This window comes from Doryrhamphus excisus, linkage group LG3, assembly GCF_037039965.1.
Source record: "Doryrhamphus excisus strain RoL-2023G ecotype Guam linkage group LG3, RoL_Dexc_Guam_v1.1, whole genome shotgun sequence".
NCBI classification, from domain to species: Eukaryota; Metazoa; Chordata; class Actinopteri; order Syngnathiformes; family Syngnathidae; genus Doryrhamphus; species Doryrhamphus excisus.
Window position 1 is genome coordinate 17,286,046 of NC_136359.1, and position 24,076 is coordinate 17,310,121.

Sequence of the window (24,076 nt, forward strand, 5' to 3'; positions counted from 1 at the left end):
TTGAATCATAGAGGGGTCATGGATTCTCTGATTATGAAAAGTTTACCTTTCCAGGCGAGACTGGGACAATATTTAATATTTAAGACAACCACATTGACAAAAGTATTCTGTGTACAGTATGAGTGATTAGGATTAGGACTAAGTACAGTGCAAGTTCTGATTTACTCAACTTATATCACAGTTTAGGAATGGAACTTGTTTGTAACCCGTGGACACCTGCACACAGTGGCCATAATGCTGTGGCTAATAAATGTATAAATATAGTAAGTGCTATTCAAATGCTCAATTAATGACTCAGCCATTGGTTTCCATTCTTTATAATACAGATGGCTGCAGAATGTGGAACCACTCAGAGCCTATCTGGGTGTCACTCCGCCACTTGTCCCCAGGAAGCGATGCTGTGGCAGCGCAGTGGAGCCAGAAGACACTGGACAAACAAGGAGGATGGAGCCAAGATGGATGCCAGTTGGTCCACAGTGACAGCAGCACATCCACCATGCGTTGTTCTCTGCTTGGCAACTATGCTGTGTTGCATGTAGGAAGATTTACTTGGAACCTTCAGAGCAAATGAAATCCTTCTTGTACTTAAATGTTGTGTTTTTTTGTAGGAGGTGCCAAATTTCCCCAACTCTACACCCATTTCTATCAGGGTGCTCCACCCTGTGGTGTATGCCTGTACTGCACTGCTTCTTCTTTGCCTTTTCACCGTCATCATTACACACATATTACACCACAGGTAAGTCCTATACATTACACATGAGTATATGTATGAGTGTATGTACATAAACTCTGCTAATTGACTGTTATTTCTTTTTTCCTCAGTTCCATTCACATTTCAAGAAAAAGCTGGCACACATTACTGAATACCTGCTTTCACATTGCCATGACAACAGCCATCTATGCAGGAGGCATAAGCTTGACCAGCTACCCTATTGTTTGTCAAGCAGTAAGTGCCTTTTTGTGATTTTATCCTGTTATCCTGTTATTAGTATAGTGTAAGCATGTGAGCAATTTGCAACAGGTGGGCATCGCCTTGCACTATTCCTCGCTGTCGACCTTGCTGTGGATTGGGGTCAGTGCCAGGGTCATCTACAAAGAAACCATGTGGAGAATTCCGCGGCAACAAGAAGGGGAATCCCTTGTTCCACCTACACCGCGACCTATGCTCAGGTCAGAACAAGAACAACTTAACTTCACCCTGCTCTTGTACTGAAAGAATGTTGGTAGCAGTCAGTATGGTTTAGATTTTGGACAGATGCAGATATCCCAGCGGTCTACCACCCAGATTGGTCACCATGAAATGAGGCATTGTACCCAACAACCAAAGTCCCTCTGTTTTGATGAAACCTTGAAGACACAAAAAGCAATAAGCCGCGATGAAGCAGGGGAGAAGAATGTATGAATCCAGCATAACAGGATAGAGAGGGGTCGCTGTAAATCTGAATGGAGTTTCAGGGGCAGCTCTGTGCTCCCAAATAATCCCTTCTGTTTCGGCTCCCTCTGGCCTTGTCTTGCCCCTACGATCCCAAAGCAAAGTTCATGCACAGTGCTGCTCCTCCAGTCCGCCTTTGTTGCCCACTCAGCTATATGGCACCATTCCGCAATAAATTCTAGCCTATGCTGACCTCTGCCCACTCAGAAAATAAAGGCTCACACAGGTCCATTCATATTCCAGCTATAGAGAGATATGACACAGGCTTGCATGTGTAAGAACTGTCACAGGCAATGTCAAACAGATGTGTTTTTCCTCTCATTCAAGGTTCTATTTGATAGCTGGTGGAGTTCCTCTTATTATTTGTGGGATCACGGCAGCTGTCAATGTCAGCAACTACGGAGACAACAGCCCTTAGTGAGTCCTTGTCTTTTTTGTCCTTGAGCCATTCGGCCCCCTGACCTAATGTTGTTATGTTTAGTGGCAAAGTGAATTATTCTGTGTGATTGGCTGAATGATGTTTTTGTTCTGCCGCTAGCTACCCTTCATGATTTTTTTCATTGCTTCTTGCAGCTGCTGGCTGGTGTGGCGCCCCAGCCTGGGGGCTTTCTTTGTCCCAGCTGGCCTAGTGGTGTTGGTGACCTGGATCTATTTCCTGTGCACTGTGTTCTGCCTAAGGCGCCGTGCAACCAAAGAATGCACAGGAACCACTCTGTCGTCTCCTGTGACTGAGAGCCAACCCGCACTGGCAGGAAGCGTCAGCCTCCTGTCCACGGACTCCGCTGTGGGTCCTGTAAACCCTAACGTGGCTATAGAGGACCAGTATTCGCTGAAGACACAGTTCCTAGTACTGGTGGCCACCCACTTCCTGTTTGTGACCCTGTGGTGTTGCGGGGCCATGGCAGTGTGGCTGACCGGGCACACCGGCTTGTTGTTTAGTTCTCTCTATGGAGTGGTCGCCATATCCCTTGGGGTGTTCCTAGTGGTGCACCATTGCTTCCGACGTCTGGATGTGCAGGCATCGTGGCTGCCCTGTTGCCCCGGTCACGGCCACTCCCATCCTGCGTCTCCCTATACCCACACATGCACCACAGGAAGTGGAGTGCAAACCTCTGAGCGGGGATCCCAATTGTTCATCAACTGCCATGCACCTGGTGATTCACATAACTCTTCATCAGCTAGGTCGTCATCCACACCAAGTGGCATCAGCAGTGTCGGACCAGGGCCCTGCAAGCTCACCAACCTGCTACAGGTGGTGCAAGACACAACAAGTAACACTTCACAGGCTCCTGCTTCAGCTGCTGGGAACAACACTGGCACCAGTACTGACAATGTCACCAAGCCCACAAACAATATTCCTCCCAGCATTAACTCAGCAGTACATCCTCAGCGAAGGAAAGTGAGCAGTAGGACTAAGCAAGGCGGTAGCCAGTATCACCATCGGGGTGAGGGCAGAGGTCACTATCGTCTCAAAGCGCTACGGACAGCAGGGGGTGGGGGCAGCCTTGGAGCTTTAGGTCCCACAGGCTTGGAGCACCTCAGCTCATCACACGCGGTGCATAAACAAGCCACCAGTGAGAATGGGAGCATCCATCATAGCCTCTCAGAGAACCATGCGGGCCCGCTGACTAATGGAAAGCGGGTGAGTGAGTCAGTGGCCACTAGCCCTTCGGAGGGCAGCGATGGGGGAAGTAGTGGCAGCCGCAAACCCTACCCTCTTCTTCCCTCGTTGGCCAGCAGGGTAGCTATGAACGGCGCTCAGAGACGATGCATCAGCAGAGACAATCTCAAAGTTGCAGCTGCTGCGGAGCGGGATGCGAAACGGTGTTCTTACCCTTTGAACAGCGTCACCACAACTGTGCCAGGGGCTGCAGCCTCAAATGGTGCCCTGAAAAATTCTATTCTAGAGTTAGACCAAGACATAAGTGGCACAGATCAGTCCCAAAGTTCTGTCGGCATGAAGAGCAGTTTATGGAAAAGCGAAACCACAGTGTAATATACTTTTACATGGACTTCAGTTGTGACTGACTTGTTTCACAGTATTTTAAATAAGAAGATTATATATTAAATTTCTCCTGATTATTATAATTTATAAAAAAAATCAAGAATCCAGAAAGCCACCTTGGTACGTCTGTTTCAGTGGCAAAGAATTTGATGTGAAATTGTAGAAATTCAGTCCTATAGGTTGTAAAAATAAAAAAGATACATGTTTATTTTATTCAGCTGACAATGTTTCAAGATTATGCAAATATAGGGTTATGATTTAAGACATTTATTGAGAGATTTATTGAGTTTTGATTTTTTTAAAGCATTTCAGAAGACTGCTTTTCCATAACAAAGTTTTATGCAATTACATTCACAGATATGTTTGCTTTAAGTATTTTTTGCATGTGCATATTGGTTGTTTTGGCTGTACATAATAATGTGTGAATTAAAACAAAGCTATGTGAGACTTTTGAAAATATGATGCAAATGGATAATTCTGTGTAATCCCTTCAGTAATAATAAGTGGCTACACTTATAAATAATAAAATAATTCAAATAATAATGGAAAAATATTTAGCATCAATTTTTAGTTTTAAAATAGTCTTCAGTATTTTTCAGAGTCAACTGAAGTGAGAAAACCCTGCATTGGAAACCTGCATTGCATGTTTGACTGCCCCCTTCTGGATATATACTATATATACCTTCTGGACTATACAGCAAGTAAGCATCATACAGCAAATATTGACCCATTATTAAACTAAATGTTATGTGGAAAAAAATGTAAATACACTATGAGAAAATCAAGGTCAAAAGTGCTTATTTTTAACTAAAGAGTCCTTTGTTGTTACCATTCAATTATTCAATCTGTAATATAATACTTATAATAAGCAAAATAAAGTAATTGTTGACTTGTTTAAAGTCACATATTTTAGTTTTCATAAACATAATTTAAGAAAAAGAAATTGGGCGAACATAAGTGTCCTGTAAAAAAATTTTCTGGTAAAAAATTAGCACTTTTGTGTTTGATTTTGAATCTTTAATCTTGATCGACCTCACTGTGATTATGAAGAGATCGGGAAGATGTGAGTTCGATTCTCAGCTTAGGCATCTCCGTGTGGAGTTTGCATGTTCTCCCAGTGTGTTTTTTTACAGGTACTCCGGTTTCCTCCGACATTCCAAAAACATGCTTGGCTGGCGACCAGTCCCAGCTGGGATAGGCTCCAGCATACCCTCGCAACCCTAATGAGGATAAGCGGCATAGAAAACAGACGGATGAACTACTCAACTCACTGGCTAGCTGTCATTGGACAGGAATATTCCCATTCAGCATTAAACTCTCTATTTCCATCCGATATTTGTTCTTTTTAGTTACATCTTCATGATTATGGACAATTTACCGCAGGGGTAGAACACGGTCAAGACGTCTCACACTGGTTCCCTCCGCCTTCTCTTGCTCATCCAACCAGCAGTCACGCGGTGTAGCAGATGCATTCAAGGACTAGCCCTGTGTCGGATATTTCATTTTTCATTTGTTTTTCTGATTTCCTCAGCTTCTTCACCTTAAAAAATTGCAGAGCCGCAAAAAAGAGACTGAAGTGTCAGGCAGGTCGCCGACCACTGCACTGCACTATGGTATATCATATATATCATATATATCATATATAAACACATTTTCGATTCGTGGTTTATTATTTAGGTTAACGGGTAGCTCGGTATGGTCATCCCCTACCATTACTATCCAATCACAGAGGGTATTGGAATATTGACAGCCACGCCAAGCCAATCAAGTGTCAGTAAGTGGCGTATCAACGTGAATCATAAACATTAGGGAAGTAAGACATTAACTGTCGGCGAAGCAGAATAAAGAAGTTGGCTGTGGTACTTTATGAAAGCGTCTTCAAATACTTACCTGGCTAGGCTTTTATTCCCTTGTTTAAGGCAATACTAGAGAGGTTTAGATGTAGCGTTACGAGGAGAAGGAGGGGGAGTAAACCAACCTGAGCTTCCTGAACCGAAGCCGAGCTCGGTAACTTTAAACGTCCAGCCCACAGAGGACGTCGAAGGTTACCGGTAACAACAACACCGCCACCACATCTACCGTGAGCCTCCCTCTCAGGACCGCATTTGGTCAACGTCTTGCGGTGATGTCCCTGGTCGATCAAAGCCAGCAGTGGTTCCCCACTAGTGTGCAGGTAACGGTGCACCAGGCTCGGAACCTACGCGCCAAGGGGAAGAATGGCACCAACGACGCCTATGCCATCATCCAGGTGGCTAAAGACAAGTTTTCTACCTCGGTGGCGGAGAAGAGTATGGCCCCGACGTGGAAAGAGGAGGCTTCATTCGACTTGCCTCTGTTCCACCCGGGTAACGCCGAACGATGCACATTGTACATCATAGTCATGCACCGAGCCCAGGCCGGACTCGATAAGTTCCTGGGCCAAGCCGTGGTCAACTTAGTGGAGCTACACGAAAACAAGAATCGTCAAAAGCCAGAGTAAGTAACACAAGTAAGGTGTACATCTGATGGACGTGTGTGTGATTTCAGCTCAGTCAGGTGCATGTATACAGAATCCAATTGAAAACAAATCTCACTTTTTAACATCTATCTTCCCTGAACGTTTGTTTAGTTTAGATAAGCAACATATTTTGTTGTTTCTAAATATTGATGCCACATAAACAAACAGCTGTCCCCTGTAATGCTTTATGGATGTCCTCAATTAGGACCATTGACCCATTTGTTTAAGTTTAGTGGTTAAATTACTTTAACCCAAGACATGATACTAAAGGTGCACATAAACTATATCATACAAATATACACTTAAGATACAGCTTCCCTGTGCTAACCAGCAATATACAGATAGTTGGGTCAAGTCCAGTCAAAGCTACAGCTATTTGCACATTTTTGTGTGCGCCAAACAAACTTGTGATTTCTTTTTTCTTGAGTCACTTGTGTCTTTTCTCTGACAGACTGAAGCATATCTGGTTTGATGGTGTAAAAGCCAGCATGTTTAAAGCAGGCCCACCCTAGAGTCAATTTCCCACATTGCTGCTGTTAATTCTGCACATTCTTCGGAGCTATTAACTCAGCAAGCTGTTTGCTCACACCCTGATGTCTTGTGGTTTGATGTTGCATGGGTGTAACATTGAAGCGCGCATACACACACACACACACACACACACCCTCTTTTGTAAAAGTATACCTAACAAAAAATTAAATCTGGAGAGGGAACCACTCCCAATGTGACCTTTCTAAAGTTTGAGCAGAGCTGCCAATGCTCAATAGTTCACTTTTAGAAATAGCTTGTTGTTTGGGCTGTGCTTTTTCTTTTTTATAACTGAACTGCTTCACGTTCTTTGAATGCTCCACTGGCTTTGTTATGAAGACAGTCCAGAATACAGGGTGGCGATTTTTTTCACCTTGAGGCTGACAGTATTAGATAGCTCCCACGCTTTACATGACATGCTGATGCTGCGTGTGTGACTAAGAACTTTTTCCCGCCGGGAGTTTTGCTGTTGCCTCTAATAATATACGACTGTTTTTAGAGACAAGGTCATGGGACCACTGATGTTTTTTTTTTTCAATCCCAAAAGAGTACATCTACAGTATGTCATATGTATTAGCATAACCATTTAGGTGTTTTTCCACAAAGTCCCTTTTAACCATGTGCACAAACTCAGATTTGTTGCCGTTTTGCCCATATATGAACATTCCACATAGTTTTGACTTTGAGAAAAATTATCTGACATTCATTCAGTTGTTCATTCATTTTCTACCACTTATCCTCACAAGGGTCGCCGGCGTGCTGGAGCCTATCCCAGCTGCCTTCGGGCGACAGGCGGGGTACACCCTGGACTGGTCGCCAGCCAATCACAGGGCACATATAGACAAACAACCATTCACACTCACATTCATACCTATGGACAATTTGGAGTCACTAATTAACCTAGCATGTTTTTGGAATGTGGGAGGAAACCTGACAAAACCCACGCCACCGTGCAGCCGATCTGAGATTTAAAAAAAACTATTTACAAATGCATCTTAGAACCAAAATAATGAAAATGGAAATAATCAGTTCCATCATCATACCCTCTTGTATAAAGTGTGCAATGTTTTGTTTTGTTTTTCAGATTTGTCTAATGCATCAACGTTATCAATGTTCCTAATTGTCACATGAGTGTAAAAAGAAGTTTGCCACTGTAAAACACATTAAAATGATCTGCAAAAGATAAAAGTATCGGGATACCATCGAGCCAGTTTGCATCATATAGCCTTTAGTGTCTATTCTTGACTTCTAGTGTTTTGTTTATTTCTAGTGTTGGCTGATGATTGATGGTTATTTTCTCCTAATATTTTGGAGCCATGACATTGGATGGATGGTCAGCCAACCCAGCTCTGTTGTTTTATTTGCTAACCAAACAAGCTAAAACATGCCTGCATTCCTGAATTTTAATTTGACTTTACTACTTTACTACTTTTACTAATCATAAAAAATAATACAACCAGGCATGTTTTAGACTACTATTAAGATGCTCAGTTTTGGAACAGTATAATTGATATTTTTATTTTTTTGCTCTTCATCTTAACGTTATATGCATTGTATAAATGCAACCACTTTTTGTTTATCATTTGGCACAAAGAAGAAATATTCTCTGTTGTTATCAGATGGAACCTGACTTGCAGGAACGATGAGTGTGTGCACAAGGGCACGGCTTTGTAAGAACAGAGTATAAATACCCTGTCAGTCAGATGACGTACTAATGTATTGTGTCTTCAAACCAGCTGAGGGCAGGACGTGCTGCAACTGATGAAGGCAAGATGCCTAGAAGGAACAGCAAGCAATTTCCTGATACACTTGATAAGCTTCTGCCCTTGGTAATTGTTCCCTATAGGAGCTTAGTTATTTGCCTGTGTACATGCTTGTTTATTTTTCTCAAACAGTTCTGAATGCATTGTAAAAGATTTTTTATTCAGCTGAAGGGACTTCTGCAGAGTAGAACTACAACCGTAATGATCAATATATAAAGTTATACCATTTGTGCCATGGCCTATTAAGGATTATTTTGTTACATCTCTTGTATTGAATTTCATTACATGTTTTAACAGATTTAGTGCATGCATGACTATAATTTTGTACTTGTAATACATGTTGGTATGGTTAAATATACATTAAACATACATGGTTGAATTAGTGCTGTGAGTCAGAGGAATGTTAGTTCACTCCCATGCTTGTCTCCTGGCTTATCTTCACCAGAGCCTCACTGGACTTTTCCTCCATAACAGTAAATTGACTCATGCAGCGGTAAACTCCACATGAATTGCAGATAACCCTTTTAATCTCCAAATTCAGAAGAGAAATGAAATCCAAAATACCTTTTAACTCCATCCATTTTCTATGCCCCTTATCCTCACAAGGGTCGCGGGTAGCCTATCCCAGCTGTCGGGCGAGAGGTGGGGTACACCATCGTTGCCAGCCAATCACAGGGCACATATAGACAACAACCGTTCACATTCACATTCATACATATGGACAATTTGGAGTCACCGATTAACCTAACATGTATGTTTTTGGAATGTGGGGGAATGTCACACAGTGACCTAATTTTAGTGAACAATTTAGCATTTCATTCAAAAGTGCTTGATATTATATCCAGACATATAAGTGCACTTATTCATTCAGTATTGTCATGGTATCTATCATGGTTAATTGATTATGAATGGAAGATTTTTGTAGTTAGAGCACAGAAAGCCTGTTTACGACCTTTTAAATATGTTTTTAACATTATTAGAGCCCTCCAGACATGAAATAACACCCCTATAGTCATCTTTACACTCCAAATATTGTACACAACAGAAGAGTAAATAAGCCATTTAAGACATAAATAAGGCTCACAAAGTTTGTGTGTGTTACTATAAATGTGCTCCCTGTGGACCTGAAGTAGGTGGACAGGAAGTGACGTCGGGAGTTCCGAGTTGAGACTGTGATAAACATAAAAAGACACAATACTATAGAATAATGTGTGTATTTTTTGTATTGTATTAATGTGTATATTTTATTATACCTATATATATCATTGTGTTGGAAATTTTGCATTGAGCACCGAGCTCTTTTTTTTTTTTATGATGATAAGCCAAACCTTTTAGCCGCTTCTGCTATGTTGGTGCTCGGCGGAGGTTAGTCTTGGTTTACATTGATGCTTGTGACTCAGTGCCCAATCGTACTCGTATAAACTGTGATATATTTATGCCAAGCTCCGACTCCTATAGTTCGACGATTAACAGGTAGGTAGCTGTCAATCAGGTGAGAGAAGAGGTCACAGGGTTGGAGTTTCCTGGAAAGCAACCAATCACAGGCAGCATTGTGCTTCTGGTTGATCCTGGCTCCAAACTGTTGAAAGTCACTTATAAGATGGCCACAGAATTGCACATCCACATGCAGATTTGGACATCCATGTGTGGACAAGCAACACACGCACATGAGTGTGCTAAATGGTTTATTGCGGTAATTAAATCTGTACACGTGGAAAGTATTCTACCCGCGTGTGAATTGAAACAATCTGCTCAGAAATGACCTCTCGGCATCATACTCTGCTTCAGTATGTCACAATACATGTTGGCATTCTTGTGTCCCTCAATTCATTAATTGTTTTCCCTCAGTTCAGTGTCATTTCTTTGGTGTTGCTCCATGAAAAATCATAATAAAATATTAGCAGAAATATGAGGGGTGTAGCAAGGCCTTTAATTATATCATACAGACTAATTGTTTGTTTAATTGTTTGTTTTGGCTTGGTTTTACAGCAGTCCCTCTAGAACACTCCTCTCGCTCCCTTCAGACAATAAGTGGTGAGCTTTAACAACAGTGATGACGCAAGCTGGGAGGTTGCACATAACTGCAATCGTATGCTTCACATGCTGCACCTATACCTCCGGGAGGGGCTCAGAGTAGAGCCACTTCTCCTTCTCATGGAGAGGAGCCAGTTGAGTTGGCTCAGGCATTTCATAATATTTCAAGTATTTCATATCAACACAAAAACATCACAATCCGTGAGTTGTGTAACGCGGAAAGCATGCCTTGCTGTAGTTAAAATGGTCACTTTTGACTATTCTATGCATTTTTAAGGTGTTATTTTGTAAGGACAAAGTGTAATAGTTAAAGTGCTGCCGTTTTTAAGTTGTGAACCGTTCAATTATTTGGACTTTTGACTGAATCTGGCACCCTGATGAAGAATGGCTGTGGATTTTTATGCTGTATAGAACATTGCTTCTACTTTTAAAAGGAAAATTCTAGAGGACTTGGGCAGGAAGCTGCACAGAGAGACACATAAAAAAGGAGTTACAGACACTATGCCCAGCAAAAAATGTAACGTGTCGGTTACATATTCACCGAAACACTTGTAAACTCTTGTGTGAGCGTATTTGTTGAAATAAACTCTTAACTTCGACAATGTGACAAATGTGTGACATCGGTGACACATCTACACAACCTAGTTAATATATTCTGAGTTTACACCCCACTGGTTTTCAAACACATTACATTCTCAGATCACAACATTTGGTATACCAGCACAATCTGGTTCAATTGATTGCTGTGGCTCAGTCTATGTCTGCCTTTACAAAGGAAAAGGCAGCTTTGACTAAAACGCTACCTACATGTACCTAACCCTCTAAAACACTAATTAAGTATTTTCTAATAGTCTGATTCTCCTTTTCTGTCAACTGCAGTTGGTTTCCGTTGGTGGACAAGAGTGGCAAAGCAGATAAATTGCGAGGTGATGTGTTGCTGGGCATCACCTTTATGAGGAACAACATGTCAGCGAGCATGGTGGACCTTTCTACCCAGGATAAGCATCGTTCCCGTCTCTCCAAGCTGAAAGACAAAGTTCGCTTGAAGAAAAAGGGCAGCTTCTCTGACACAACCTCGGCTATTGTGCCTCCTGTGAGCCAGGTCTTGACAGACAGTGAAGGAGAGCCTGATTCAGCCTCACTTCATTCTTCTCAAATTCCAGGAGAAAAAAAGAAATCAAAGCTCAAGAATCTCTTTGCACCTAAATCCACCTTGCAGCGGAACACCTCACAGTCCCTTTCTACACTGGGAACTTCTCCTGAGAAGAGCCTCTCCCGCAGTAGCAGCCGCTCATCTGGCTTCAGTGTAGAAACCCCTGAAGGTAGGCTTTATTGTCCCTGTTGAAGTTGTGAGCTTGTTTACTCACATTTTAATACCTTTTTTCCACCCTGTACTGTTCCAAGAGCTGAACCAAATATTATTTTACCGTTTTTGTGAGCAGGTCAAAAGCAGGTGGCGAGTATATACTTATATTTAGGACTCTGTGATTTCCGCATTTCGTGGAATCCCAGATTAAATTACGGAATTGGACAATAAAAATGGAAATTATTATTAATTATGAATGGAAGATAGCAGGGCTTAGCTTAGTTTTACATGCCTGTGTGTTTGTTTGTGTGTGTGTGTGTGTGTGTGTGTGTGTGACTCGGACTTGATTAGTATATTTTATAATGATAGTTTGTTGCATGTCAGCAGTGACCTCATCTTTCCCTCTTTCTCCTTCCATAGTCAAGAAGAAATTCAAATTTCTGGGACACAAGAGGAGTGGTAGCTCTGACAGCAAGGTGTCTCTGGGTCCATTGTCCCTGCTGGGCCGTTCTAAGCACAGCAAGAGTGACTTGAACAACGTCAGTGTCAATGGCATCCATGCGTATGATGAGGCCGAAGCCATAAGTGGCTCTACACTCAGTCTGAACAGTTCTGGCCGTGGTTCTGTGGAGAATGTCCATCAACAAACCACTGGTGTCTTTGCAGACAAAAGCGCACAGGTGCTTTCCTTCAGGTCAGAGTCTCAAAATAGGCTCATGATGGAGAAACAGAGTCATCAAGAGGAAGAGGATAGAAGGCAGGTGGAAGCAAGGAATATGGCAGAGGCGATGAGATTGCAGGAAGACGAAGAGAGGCGCAAAGCAGAGGAGCTGAGGTTAGAGGAGGAAGAGCGTCTAAAAATCAAGGATTACGAGAGGAACCGGCGCTTTCTTGAGGATGAAGCAAGAAGAGAGAAAGAAGAGGAAGAAGGCAGGAAGCTGGAAGCAGCAGAAAAGGAAGCGCAGAGCCAAAGAGCAGAGGAGCAGAAAAGACAGGAGGAGGCTTCCATGGGCGAAAGACTGTCTTCTCTGTTTGGGATCATCAGAAAGAAGGAGGAGAAAAAGGAAGAGGTGCAGCAATATCCTAAAGAGGAGTTGACCACACAAGCCTCTCATGGTGATGACATGTCCTTCATGACCACCAACCCATTTGAGGACATTTCCCTTAGCTCAGGTCCTCAATTTAACAACAGTGAGCGTCCGTCTGATGATCACAAACCCAGCCTCAACCCACAAACCCCATCTGCCATGCTCTTCCTGAATCGCACTGCAAAAGTCTCCACAGTTAAACCAAGGTAGGCCTTCTCATGTTTTTGTTTGGGATGTGAACATTTACACTATGATACAGTCTATAATGCACTTCAATGGTTCTTGTTGTTGGTCACTTTCATGGCTCTGCTGTTGTGTGCATTTTAACTCATGGATAATACAAATACAGCATCAGCTACAATAATCATAGCAAACATGTAGCCGACCTGATTAAAACGCACATAACAATTTGAAATGCTTATCACAATTCATGGCATTCTTCTTGCAACAATGTAGGACATTTCAAAAACTTATAGGCCTATTTTGGTGACATTGACTCTCACACTGGAACTGTCGGTCTTGGATTACCAATAGTATTCCTCCCTGCAGTTGACAAACCTGTTTGACCAGCCCGGTGTCTCCGATGATGCGAATAAGGGTGGTTCACTGTTTGTGGAGATGTTGTGGAACAGGTTGTGGACTGGAAAGAGCGTGTAGTAGTTACAGTGTGACTTGCAATGTGGACATCTTGGGTGTGTGGTTTTTCCTTTTTACTTTTCTTATCTTAAGGTTTTTCTTCACGTTTGGACCTTGGTGGTGTTTTTGTTGGCTATGGGTCGTCATGGTAAGCAAACTGCACTTGTCAATGAAGGCGGAAGGATGTGTTATAGGTAGATGGTGAGTTTGAATAGGGGTCAGATTATTTTGTTCAACTATTTATTAAATCTCGATTTTAGATAATCCTGTTTTACAATGAAAATTACAGTTTAATGGAAGATTAAACGAAGCATATAAACTGCCGATGTGTGTAGCTTGTCATTGACTATTAAATTGTACGTTCTCATGTTTTAGGGGATGATTGTGTATTAATGATACTAGTCGTGCTCACTCGTGTATGCTCAGATATTTTAGGCAAAGGAATTAAATTATTTATTGCCACACATGCTATGCTACATTTGACAAGGAAACATAAAGGCACTGTTGCTAATTTGGTGACGGGCTTTGTGCATTGGTGGAAGTAACTCTTGGTTGTTTGATGGTCCAACTGATTTGTAGGCCTTTGTTTTCACTTCTTGGCAGATTGACTCATTCTCTGGATTCTGAATACTCTGACCCCAAATCCCCCAGTAGTCCAGTGGGCCACCAGTGGTCTTCCCCAACCATACCGATTCATTCTCTGGACTCGGAATACTCTGAGCCAAAACCCCCACGTAGTCCAGTGGACCATCAGTGGTCGTCCTTATCTGCGTTAACACATTCCTTGGATTCTAAGTACTCTGCTCCCCAAACCTCCAGTAGTCCAGTGGACCCGCAGTGGTCTTCCCCAGCCATACTGACTCATTCTGTGGACTCTGAATACTCTGAGCCAAAAAACCCTAGTAGTCCAGTGGACCAGCATAGGTCGTCCCCATCTGCGTTAACACATTCCCTGGATTTTAAGTACTCTGCGCCACAAACCCCCAGTAGTCCAGTGGACCCGCAGTGGTCTTCCACAGGTATACTGACTCATTCTGTGGACTCTGAATACTCTGAGCCCAAACCCCCCACGAGTCCAGTGGACAAGCATAGGTCACCCTCATCTGCGTTAACACATTCCCTGGACTCTGAGTACTCTGTGCCCCAAACCCCCAGTAGTCCTTTGGACCAGCAGTGGTCTTCCCCAGCTGCCTCTGAATTTACCCTCTCTAGTGTACCGTCTGACACCCCTGATACTTTCTCCAACCTTCATTCATCGTTGGCTCCTGTCAAATTAAGTGGAAGCCCGACTGGTTCCCTCTCTGACAGTACAGAAAAGGTGTCATCTGTGCCATCTTCACCCACAATGACTGATCGGACCAGAAGATCTCCATTGCCACCATTGTATCCCATATACGAGACCCAGACAGGTGGAATCCAAATTCCAAGTAAAGAAGTCAAGAATCCCAGACACACTGAGGAATCAACAGAACCAAAACTCTCTCTCCCACTTCCTGATTATGAAACCTTATTCCCTCAGAAGAGGCATGGGGTTCAAGGGCACACTCGATGGGATCATATTATTGCTGAGGTCAATCAGAGACATATGGACTATCCACCAGAACTTATGGGTCCTGAGATGAGTGTGGATGGGCCAGAGAACCCAGAGGAGATTGGATCTTCAATTCCAGAGGAATCTTTGGGGTATTTTCAGACTCATTCCAAGGAAACCAAACGTGTCTCCTCAAAAAAAGGAGCTCCGCCTAAACCTGTGTTAACACAGCACTCCAGGTCAGTTTCAGAGGAGAACACCCAACACACAGATGAGTCTCTCATTAGGCGTGTACCCCAAGTAGCAGCTGGAATACTAAATGATGATACATCTAAAAGAGAAAGTCTTCCAGAACTACCGCGCAGTAAATCCAAAAAGGCTTTACAACCACCCCTGCTCAGACCAACTACAGGCATACCTGCCGACCAAACAAAAGGTCCAGTGACCACAGACAAAGATGTTCCCACTGCCAGACCCAGGCAAAGGCTGAGCATGAAAGAGCCAACAGAACATTTTTCTTCAGCCATACCAGACTTGGCTGATGTGCATGCAAGCAGCATCAACCAAAAATTTGAGTTCAGTTTGAGTGAAATGGACAAAAGCAGCAGACAGGGGAAGGAGACTATTTCTGAGTATGACCCATATCCCACCTCGGACCCTCTTTTCACAAACCCCTGGGTACCAGAAAAACCCGCTAGAAATTTAGACGGTCTTTATGACAGGATATCAAAGCCTGAAAACCTTGGAATGACGGCAGATGATCTTGCTGATGTTTTCAGTGACGAGAAACCAACTGGACGGTTTACAAATGGTAATGACCAGACAAGCGCTAATAAAGGGGAGGACAATTCAAGGCCAATCAGTCCAGTTTTCCAAAGACGAAATTCACAAAAAACACAAAAACAATCTATGCTTTCAAGAAGTAACTCACAGAAGGCTTTAAAGTTTCAACCAAATCCGGCAGCTGAGGAACAAACAACCATACATGAACAAGCGCTCCCTACAAGGGATGTTGTCATTGAATCCATCACACAAAGGCACCCAGCTGATGGTAGGGCACAAATCCATCTTCTCGAGAGAGAGGATCCATTTGGCGGTGACCCCCTTGCAGTAACGTCAGCTTTCCCTTCTTCAGAGCCCCCCTCGGTTGTTATGGAGGAACCATCATCAGAAATACAAGTATTTTCTGTGAGAAAGACTCGAGCGTTGTTGCCGCCCTCTCAGACTGACTTTATCAGTACTCAAAGTAGCATTGGAGGTGACCTTACCAACACTCTACACAGGTGAGACTTGTCAGGCTACAGGATTCTTGTCTGGGGGTTTCTGCTGCCTTTGAACATAATCCAACAACTGAAGTGTTTGCAAAGACTGAACTACATTGTTTAACCCATGGGTTTTCAAAATGTAACACAGGAAGCCTTCCCTCGGAGAATATAATAAGTCTACTCCCTGAAACACTGATTTTCTGGAACTTACATTTCGCGTTTTTGAGTTTTTTTGTTTTTTTTACAAATCAAATATAAGTATAAAGTTAGCTTTGTAGGTCTGCACCTACCTGGAGAGCCCCACTTCACACTTTGAAAACCAGTGGTTTAACCCCTTTTTAACATATTGACTTGACATTTCAGGATTTCCCACAGGGCCGCAATCTATTTGTGGTGATAGGTTGAAGGAGGATAAATTTGCATAACTATCCATCAGAGAACAGCAATGCATGATTTCATGTTAATGTCACCAAAAGAAATAAATTACTAGATTTGCCACTAGTAGAGTATGAATACTCTACTCGCCAAATATTGCAACACTGATCCCTCTTGCTATGTATTATTATTATTCTCTGGCAGATCTTAATGTATTTGCAGCAGGCCACCACAAAATAAATTGAAGTATAGGAAACACTGCATTTGTGCCTTTTGCTGTTAACATTTGTGAGTTATTTTTTCTGCCAGAATTGAATACAGATGGTTAACAGATATACATGCATTTCTCCACAGGCCTCATCCAGTGAAGCCTATGCACTCAATTGAGAGTTCGCTTCCCATCAGCACATCTGCACTGAGAGACCCTCATGTTCATAATGGCACAGCTGGAAAGGTTAAGGTATCGTTGACATTGAGCACACATTTGCCAAAACACCATAACACATTGAGAAATCCCAGTCAAAATAAGTTGACTCAGGTAACCCTCTTTCTTCCCTTTGGTACTTATTTATTGTATGTACTTGATACAGATGGCAGGCTTGGCTGACAGTGGGCCCTTCACTCAGCTGACGCATGAAGAGCTGATCACACTGGTGGTGAGGCAGCAGGCTGACCTGTCCAAAAAAGAGTCTAAGATCAACGAGCTGGAAGAGTACATTGACAACCTGCTAGTGCGTGTCATCGATGAGAAGCCCACCATTCTGCAGGCTATGAAGACAACCAAGCCGGTGTGAGGTAACGAATGTGGGGAAGGAAGAGTCCTGCAGCGGTACTTTTCTTGTCCACGTATACTGTTTTTTGCCGTGTACTCAGAGACACATCCTTGTGAATGTCTTAAAAGCATATGCACTTTGTGGATTCAGTTTCTTGAAGAATGCCGTTAATGATACGATCTCATCTATGTGGTGATTCTTTGATAAACAAGCCAGTAAATATGAATATTTAAGTTTGTTTGGACACAAAGGTACTTTTATTCAATGGTTGAAAATTCTTGATTTACTCGAGGTAACCTGGGTTGTGATTTATTTAATATACACTATATAGACACAAGTATCCAGACACTTAATTCATTATTCAATCAGCAGTTGGACTGGATCAGTCTTATCTGAATCTTTTTACCAAGACATGTTGGACATTTGTGGGAGCAGTTTGAGTAAGACATGCCTGTGATGAAAGTGCACACATGAAGGTCCATACAGGCATGAATGAGCTTAGTGTGGAAGAACATCAGAACCCTAACCTCAACCCCTTCAAACACTTCTGGCACACAATAGAGATGATGAGCTGGCGGTCCTGTGTAACCACTCAGTGACTGCTGACCCCCCAAACGTTCTTCTGGACCAGCCATGTTTTCACTTCCTGTATGTGGAGTGGTCACATGGCCAAATACAATTGTCTTCTGGTGTGCTTGTACTTTTACACATACTGTATTTAAAACGCAACAACACAATCATACCAAAATATATGTTTTACAACATCATATATGTGGATTATTTACAATAGTTCCCCAAAACATCATTTATAAACCTCATCAATTGAGTCAGGATCACTGATTTTCCTTGCACTGTAGATATTGAATGTTTTTTTTTCTACTCTGGTCAGCTGCTTTACCTCCTTTAAACAAACTGTGCCTTTTTCCAATGTAGGAAATCAGCAAAGCATGAAAGCAAGCAGCGATTGCCTGCTGTGTATTTATAATTGCAGTGAGGGTTGGCTGACCGTGCACATTGGTGTTTAAAAATATGACGAAATATTAGAGTCCAGTAACTCTTCATTATAACCGGTGTGATGTTTGCTTCCAGTAAGGCTGTGATAATCAAAGCCCACAGTGAAATACTCGCTGTTCTTACTTGTCTTAACTGAAAGTCCGTTTGATGAAACGCATATATGCCTTCATAATCATGAATGTCTTCACAGAAATTCTGGCAATAATTATATGTTGAATGTACATACATGTCTTCCAAAGCCTTTTGTGTCTTTATTTGCCGAATGACTCACTGTTGGCTACCTCTCTGAAATAATGCTGCAGTCCGCTTTGAACAAAAGCAATGGTGAGAATATCAATGTGGTTTTATTTGAAATAAAGGCACTAATACGTCCAAATGAAAACTGTGCTTTTATTTGAATGAAAGACACACATTTCATCCGATTGCATGTACCTTTTACATTATAAATATATACTTTTTTTTTAAAGAATATTTCTGTATATCTACATTGCTTTCACAATCACTGAGACCTGTTTTACTAACATCAGTATGAAAAGGTTTGACAAATGTCAGACTGGCAAATCACAATTACATGCACACAACATTAAAAGAACATACACTTAACAGGGAAAGTTAATTTACATGCTAACATGTACCTGCGTGAAATAAACATGGGAGGACAAACTTGACAAACTGATGGCAGCGTCTTGACGATATTGCTACTCTTGGTAGCATTTTATGAGAAGTTTGTTTTTTCTTGATGGAAAGGATGCCTTTAGTTTTATACTGTATCTTGCCTCTACTTATGGCTGCTTGTTCGCCCCGTTCAAGTTAGACACCACTCATCCAATCAACTTACAGAAAGCCATTGAGGATAAATGTCCATGTGCGGTATCCTTCCTGTACAGAATTATTTATCTTTTTAAGTCATTAGTGCTTATTAAGAGTCGTTCACAGCACAACGCTGGCGGAGGCGGCATTGTTGGTGGCAATACCAATTCGACGGCGGCATGTGATCATTTTGCGAAGCTCTGAACGAAAGCGGTCATGGAGCCAGGCGTAGAGGAAAGGGTTACAGCAAGATGAGCTCATGGCGCACAGGTGACACAGCAACTGAATGAGCAGGAAGTAGCGCTTATCAATTAGGCTGATATCAATGTCACGCAGCACATTAAATACGCTGATGGGCATCCAGCATATACCAAAAGCGGCTACTACCAGGCTCACCAGGCGGAAGGTCTTGCGTTTGCGCATGCGCTGGGCATCGGCTTGGCTCTGGGTGCGGTAGCCTGGCACAACACATTTCTTCAGTTTGACAGAGATGCACAGGTAAGAGATACACAGTGCAGAAAGAGGCAGCACATAGGTGATGAAGAGAGTACTGTATGCATAGGCCAGATGCTCCCCCTCCTGACCCATCCAGAACTCCTCACAAATGGTGAAGCCCTCATTTTGGAACTCCACATGGTAGGTGTGAGCCACAGCTGGAGCCACCAAAGCACAGGACAGCAGCCAGATAGCGGACAGCAGGTAGGTGCATGCCAAGACAGAGATCCGCTTTTTCAGCGGATGCACTGTGGCATAGTACCTATTAAAGAGGAGAGGCCTTGATCAATATATAGTACCTCACACATGCAAATACACCCCTCACATCTAAGGAACCGTTTGTATTACAGTATATCTGGGAAGGATTTATATAACAAACAATGATTGTTTTGCAGTTTCACTGTATATTGTATATAGACCAGGGACAAATTTGGATATTTGTGTCTCTAACTTTGAGCTCTTTACTACCCAGAGTGTTTAAACTGCTATACAGACTATGCTGCATGTTCTCCCCATGCATGTGTGGGTTCTCTCCGGGGACTCTGGTTTCCTTCCACATTCCAAAAACATGCTAGGTTATTTGGCGACTCCAAATTGTCCATAGGTATGAATGTGAGTGTGAATGGTTGTTTGTCTATATGTGCCCTGTGATTGGTTGGCGACCAGTCCAGGGTGTACCCCGCCTCTTGCCTGAAGACAGCTGGGATAGGCTCCAGCACCCCGGTGACCCTTGTGAGGATAAGCAGTAGAAAATGAATGAATGAATGAATGTCTTATTTTCCCCTAGTGAGGATAAGTGGCATAGAAAATGGATGAATGTCTTATTTTCTGTTACTATGTCAACTATATTTGGTAATTTGAGTGTAAAAAGTGTCTATAGTTATTTTGCCCTGACCTTCCCAGTTTCAAAAAACAACTAAAAACCCACCTCTTTAAATCTGTTTTTAATGTCTAACTTTTTATACCTGACTGCTGTGCCCCGCCCTGCTTTTACTCATGTTTTAACTGTGTATTAACGAATGAATGTTGTATTTTAATGTATCTTTTACTCTGTTTACTTGCATTTATTCAACTCCATTCTTCTGTAAAGTGTCTTTGAGTATTTTGAAAAGTGCTATACAAATAAATTGTATTATTATTATTATTTTATGTCTAATGATGTGCAATGACTCACCTGTCCACCCCAATGGCAGTAAGGGTGAAGACTGACACGTATACAGTCACTGGCTGGATGAGATAGACCAGGTAGCACATGAAGCGGCCAAAGACCCACCCACGGGGGTTGAGCGCATAGGCCAGAGTGAAGGGGACACACGTGGCACACATGAGCATGTCAGAGAAGGCAAGGTTTCCAATGAAAAAGTTGGTGACGTTGTGCATCTTGCGAGTGCGGCAGATGACATACAGCAACAAGTAGTTTCCGACGACGCCCACCAGGGCTACAAGAGTGTAGCAGGGAATGATGAGCAGCTTGAAGGACTGCAGCAGTTCCACACCCTCAAACTGGGGACTGTGCTCAGAGGAGACGTTCCGCAGTGCCACCTCAAAGATGTGACCTGTACCGTTCCCCTCATGGGTCACAAGTGGTGATGTAAGCTCTGGAACACAGCCACTGCTTGTGTCTTCCATCACCGCAGGCTGATGTCAACCTGATGGGAGTGGAGGCAGGCAACTCATCATTAATAGAAGCAGCAGCTTTAGATGTCTAATGTCTGCTTTGACAGTCTGCTCATTAACGGTTCATACTAGAAATGCTCGATATTGGCTTTCTTTACGATATTGTCCAGCACTTAATTTCCGTTACGATATTAATTGATACCAATATCGGTAGCAGCTCTGCCCTCAAATTAATGTCTGGTCACATCTCTTGCAATGAATGAACACATTATGCTTCTTTTACTGTCATGCGCAACACAAGAACTGGCATACTTTTTTTAAACATTTTGTCCCAACAAAAGTCATTTCAAAATCATGACCGCTAGTCAACTAAAATAACATGTTCTATCAACAACAAAGACAGTTAAACTAAAAAAAATCACAAATAATCAAAATAAATAAGGATGTGGATTTTGTATTATTATATTTTGTATTATTTGATTCTGTAGAATGCCATATTGCAAAGTATGAAACTGTTTTATGATATGGTGGAACCTCAGTCAGCCTATGTTTTTCAGATTTCCTCCCACATAAGAAAAAAATGCATGTTGTGTTAAAAATGTCACAACTTTAAAATGTCCATAGGTATGAATGTGAGTGTGAATGGTTGTTTGTCTATATGTGCCCTGTGATTGGCTGGCCACCAGCCTAGGGTGTGCCCCGCCTCTCTCCAAAATCAGCTGGGATAGGCTCCAGCATAGCAACCGGAGTGAGGATAAGCATATAAAATAGATTATAATAGAGACATAGCAAACAGAGCACATATTGTACTGATCCTAACATGAACCGATATCACATATTTTTTTGCCAATATGGGCCGATATTATCAGACATCCCAATGCACCACAGCGTATGATATCATTGTATAAATCTACCTCCCGTGAGAATAATAGTGGTAGTGCTACAATCCTCCATGATCTGTGACTTCATTGCTTCATCATTGTCCATATTTGTACACACTGACTCCATCACAATCAATATATTTCATGTTCATTATCATAAATCACATGATTTGTTTGACTCGGTTTTTACACAGGATGCCCTTCATGACTTGCAGCTTGGGACTAATTAAACAAATAATAATAATTGTTCTATCATAACAGCATCATTATTGGTGCTATATTTTTATTTCATAGGTTCTACATCAACAGAAAGTACCTGTTTATTGTGTCAACTGGAAATAAGATGTGAATAGACAAATGGCAACATAGGAAATATTCTACCAATTGAAATACTCAGTCCCAATTCACTGATTTTGCTGGATTTTAAGGCAGACATAATGTAATATTTCAAGATTTGTTTTACTCTCAATTACTCTTGAATTACATTCATTGGATTTAGTCAGACAGTACGTCACACAAAAAAATGTATTTTGCCCCTTATTATTTTGATGTGATGGAAACTATTCAGAAAAGTCTTTATTACAAGAAAACACGGTGAGCTTCAAAGGGAGAAGTAGGAAGAATTGAATCCCCACAATAAACACGATCGCTCAGTACATCCATTAATATATAAAGCATTAAAAAAGTATTTAAAAATGTGTCCGTGCATGAGGAGGTAAAAAGGAGCGCACCTACCTTGTGTTGTTGGCCGAGTGTGAAGCATTAGAGTAGGAAAAAAGACGGCAGAGGAAGAGTGGGGTGCTTATTGAGGTACAGCATGGAGTGTGTGCATTGCCACTCAGTAGATATACACAGCTCTCTCTCTCTCTTTGCTAGTTCATGTGGCACTTTTTATTTGCACGCGACTGGCTGTGACGTCACGGTTTTTTTTTGGCGGTGGTACAGTTGAATTCAAATAATATCTGCAAGATTTTGATCACGTCCGGGAGCAAGAATTTATACTGAAATCCATCTGAAAGAAATGTGTTGATACTGCACTCGTCATGTGGTTTGGTGTGTACTTCCATTGACTGTCAATAGGGGGCAATGTTCTGGCTTTGAACTTGACTGACAGCTCACATATATGTGTATATGTGTGTGTATAAGGACGGTGTTCAAAGCATGAGAAAATAAGCGGTTTATAAACCGGAAATGATGCGGTATGTCTACTATATTGCGTAAAACGTGTGTAAAAGTGACTATAGGGCTGTTCATTCATGTCTACAGACATGAATGACAATGCATGTTGTGTTAATTGGCGACTTTATGAACAGCCCTAATATAGGGCTCTATAGAGGGCTATATTATTCATTCATTCATTCATATATATTATATTATTCATTCATTCATTCATTTTCTACCGCTTATCCTCACGAGGGTCGCGGGGGTGCTAACCAGCCTATCCCAGCTGTCTTCAGGCGAGAGGCGGGGTACACCCTGGACTGGTTGCCAGCCAATCACAGGGCACATATAGACAAACAACCATTCACACTCACATTCATACCTATGGACAATTTGGAGTTGCTAGTCGAGAATATATAATATTATATAATATCATTATCAATAAGGAATTTTACTTGAGGGCTGCACAGCGGTCGAGTGGTTAGTGCGCAGACCTGCTAAAAATATGCTAGGTTAATTGGTGACTCCAAATTGTCCATAGGTATGAATGTGAGTGTGAATGGTTGTTTGTCTATATGTGCCCTGTGATTGGCTGGCGACCAAGAAAACAATCAAGAAACAATACAAGCAGTTGATGTTTGTTAAATACAAGGATGAAGAGTCTTGAACCAGTCATGATGTGCTATACATATCACTATATTGACACTTACTATGGTACCCATTATGTCATTGTATGGTCATATCACCTTGTACTTTGGTACATGACAAAAATTTAATTAAATAAAAAAAATAAAAAAATCATATTATATAAAATTATATTATTATATTAAACAAAATATATTAGGAAAGCAGGAAGTGAACAAAT

General features: G+C 41.9%; 3 protein-coding genes and 1 long non-coding RNA gene across 8 annotated transcripts in view; 2 read left to right on the forward strand and 2 right to left on the reverse strand.

The window, feature by feature from the left end:
• The window catches only part of adgra2 (adhesion G protein-coupled receptor A2), a 42,303-nt gene extending 38,407 nt beyond the window's left edge, over positions 1 to 3,896 (forward strand). Inside the window, exons 14-19 of the mRNA XM_058070174.2 lie at positions 327 to 535; positions 609 to 736; positions 823 to 946; positions 1,022 to 1,170; positions 1,760 to 1,849; positions 2,006 to 3,896. Of these exons, the coding sequence (XP_057926157.2) occupies positions 327 to 535; positions 609 to 736; positions 823 to 946; positions 1,022 to 1,170; positions 1,760 to 1,849; positions 2,006 to 3,428 (2,123 nt within the window). The 3' untranslated portion in view covers positions 3,429 to 3,896. The remainder of the gene's footprint in view (positions 1 to 326; positions 536 to 608; positions 737 to 822; positions 947 to 1,021; positions 1,171 to 1,759; positions 1,850 to 2,005) is intronic.
• On the reverse strand, positions 182 to 5,773 carry LOC131127874 (uncharacterized). Its single transcript, XR_009129569.2, has 3 exons — positions 5,416 to 5,773; positions 3,267 to 3,320; positions 182 to 427 (listed from the first exon to the last, which is right to left on the reverse strand). It is a non-coding gene; the product is annotated as an uncharacterized LOC131127874 (long non-coding RNA).
• On the forward strand, positions 5,206 to 18,647 carry rab11fip1a (RAB11 family interacting protein 1 (class I) a). 3 transcript variants are annotated; one of them, XM_058070173.2, is made up of 7 exons: positions 5,207 to 5,912; positions 11,139 to 11,581; positions 11,986 to 12,859; positions 13,893 to 15,871; positions 15,956 to 16,103; positions 16,815 to 16,920; positions 17,051 to 18,647. In XM_058070173.2, exons 1-7 carry the CDS (start codon positions 5,563 to 5,565, stop codon positions 17,252 to 17,254), a joined length of 4,104 nt encoding a protein of 1,367 aa, XP_057926156.2. In that variant the 5' UTR covers positions 5,207 to 5,562; the 3' UTR covers positions 17,255 to 18,647. The 3 variants fall into 3 exon arrangements, with proteins under 3 accessions (XP_057926155.2, XP_057926156.2, XP_057926154.2); XM_058070172.2 differs by having other exon boundaries at positions 5,206 to 5,912; positions 13,893 to 16,103; positions 16,815 to 16,914; XM_058070171.2 differs by having other exon boundaries at positions 13,893 to 16,103.
• Positions 18,312 to 22,943, reverse strand: prlhr2a (prolactin releasing hormone receptor 2a). 3 transcript variants are annotated; one of them, XM_058070177.2, is made up of 4 exons: positions 22,786 to 22,943; positions 20,727 to 21,201; positions 19,454 to 19,814; positions 18,312 to 19,339 (listed from the first exon to the last, which is right to left on the reverse strand). In XM_058070177.2, the coding sequence occupies exons 2-4, from the start codon at positions 21,179 to 21,181 to the stop codon at positions 19,178 to 19,180; spliced, it is 978 nt and encodes a 325-aa protein (XP_057926160.2). In that variant the 5' UTR covers positions 21,182 to 21,201; positions 22,786 to 22,943; the 3' UTR covers positions 18,312 to 19,177. The 3 variants fall into 3 exon arrangements, with proteins under 3 accessions (XP_057926160.2, XP_057926159.2, XP_057926158.2); XM_058070176.2 differs by having other exon boundaries at positions 19,445 to 19,814; XM_058070175.2 differs by having other exon boundaries at positions 18,312 to 19,814.
• Between the last annotated feature and the right edge of the window lie 1,133 nt (positions 22,944 to 24,076).

Bases quoted from the DNA above. Each gene is read 5' to 3' on its own strand.
- rab11fip1a (XM_058070171.2), top strand. From the start codon at position 5,563: ATGTCCCTGGTCGATCAAAGCCAGCAGTGGTTCCCCACTAGTGTGCAG. The intron at 11,582-11,985 runs GTAGGCTTTATT...CTCCTTCCATAG, and splicing joins CAGTGTAGAAACCCCTGAAG to TCAAGAAGAAATTCAAATTT. The intron at 12,860-13,892 runs GTAGGCCTTCTC...ACTTCTTGGCAG, and splicing joins GTCTCCACAGTTAAACCAAG to ATTGACTCATTCTCTGGATT.
- prlhr2a (XM_058070175.2), bottom strand. From the start codon at position 21,181: ATGGAAGACACAAGCAGTGGCTGTGTTCCAGAGCTTACATCACCACTT. The intron at 19,815-20,726 runs GTGAGTCATTGC...CCTCTTTAATAG, and splicing joins ACTGCCATTGGGGTGGACAG to GTACTATGCCACAGTGCATC.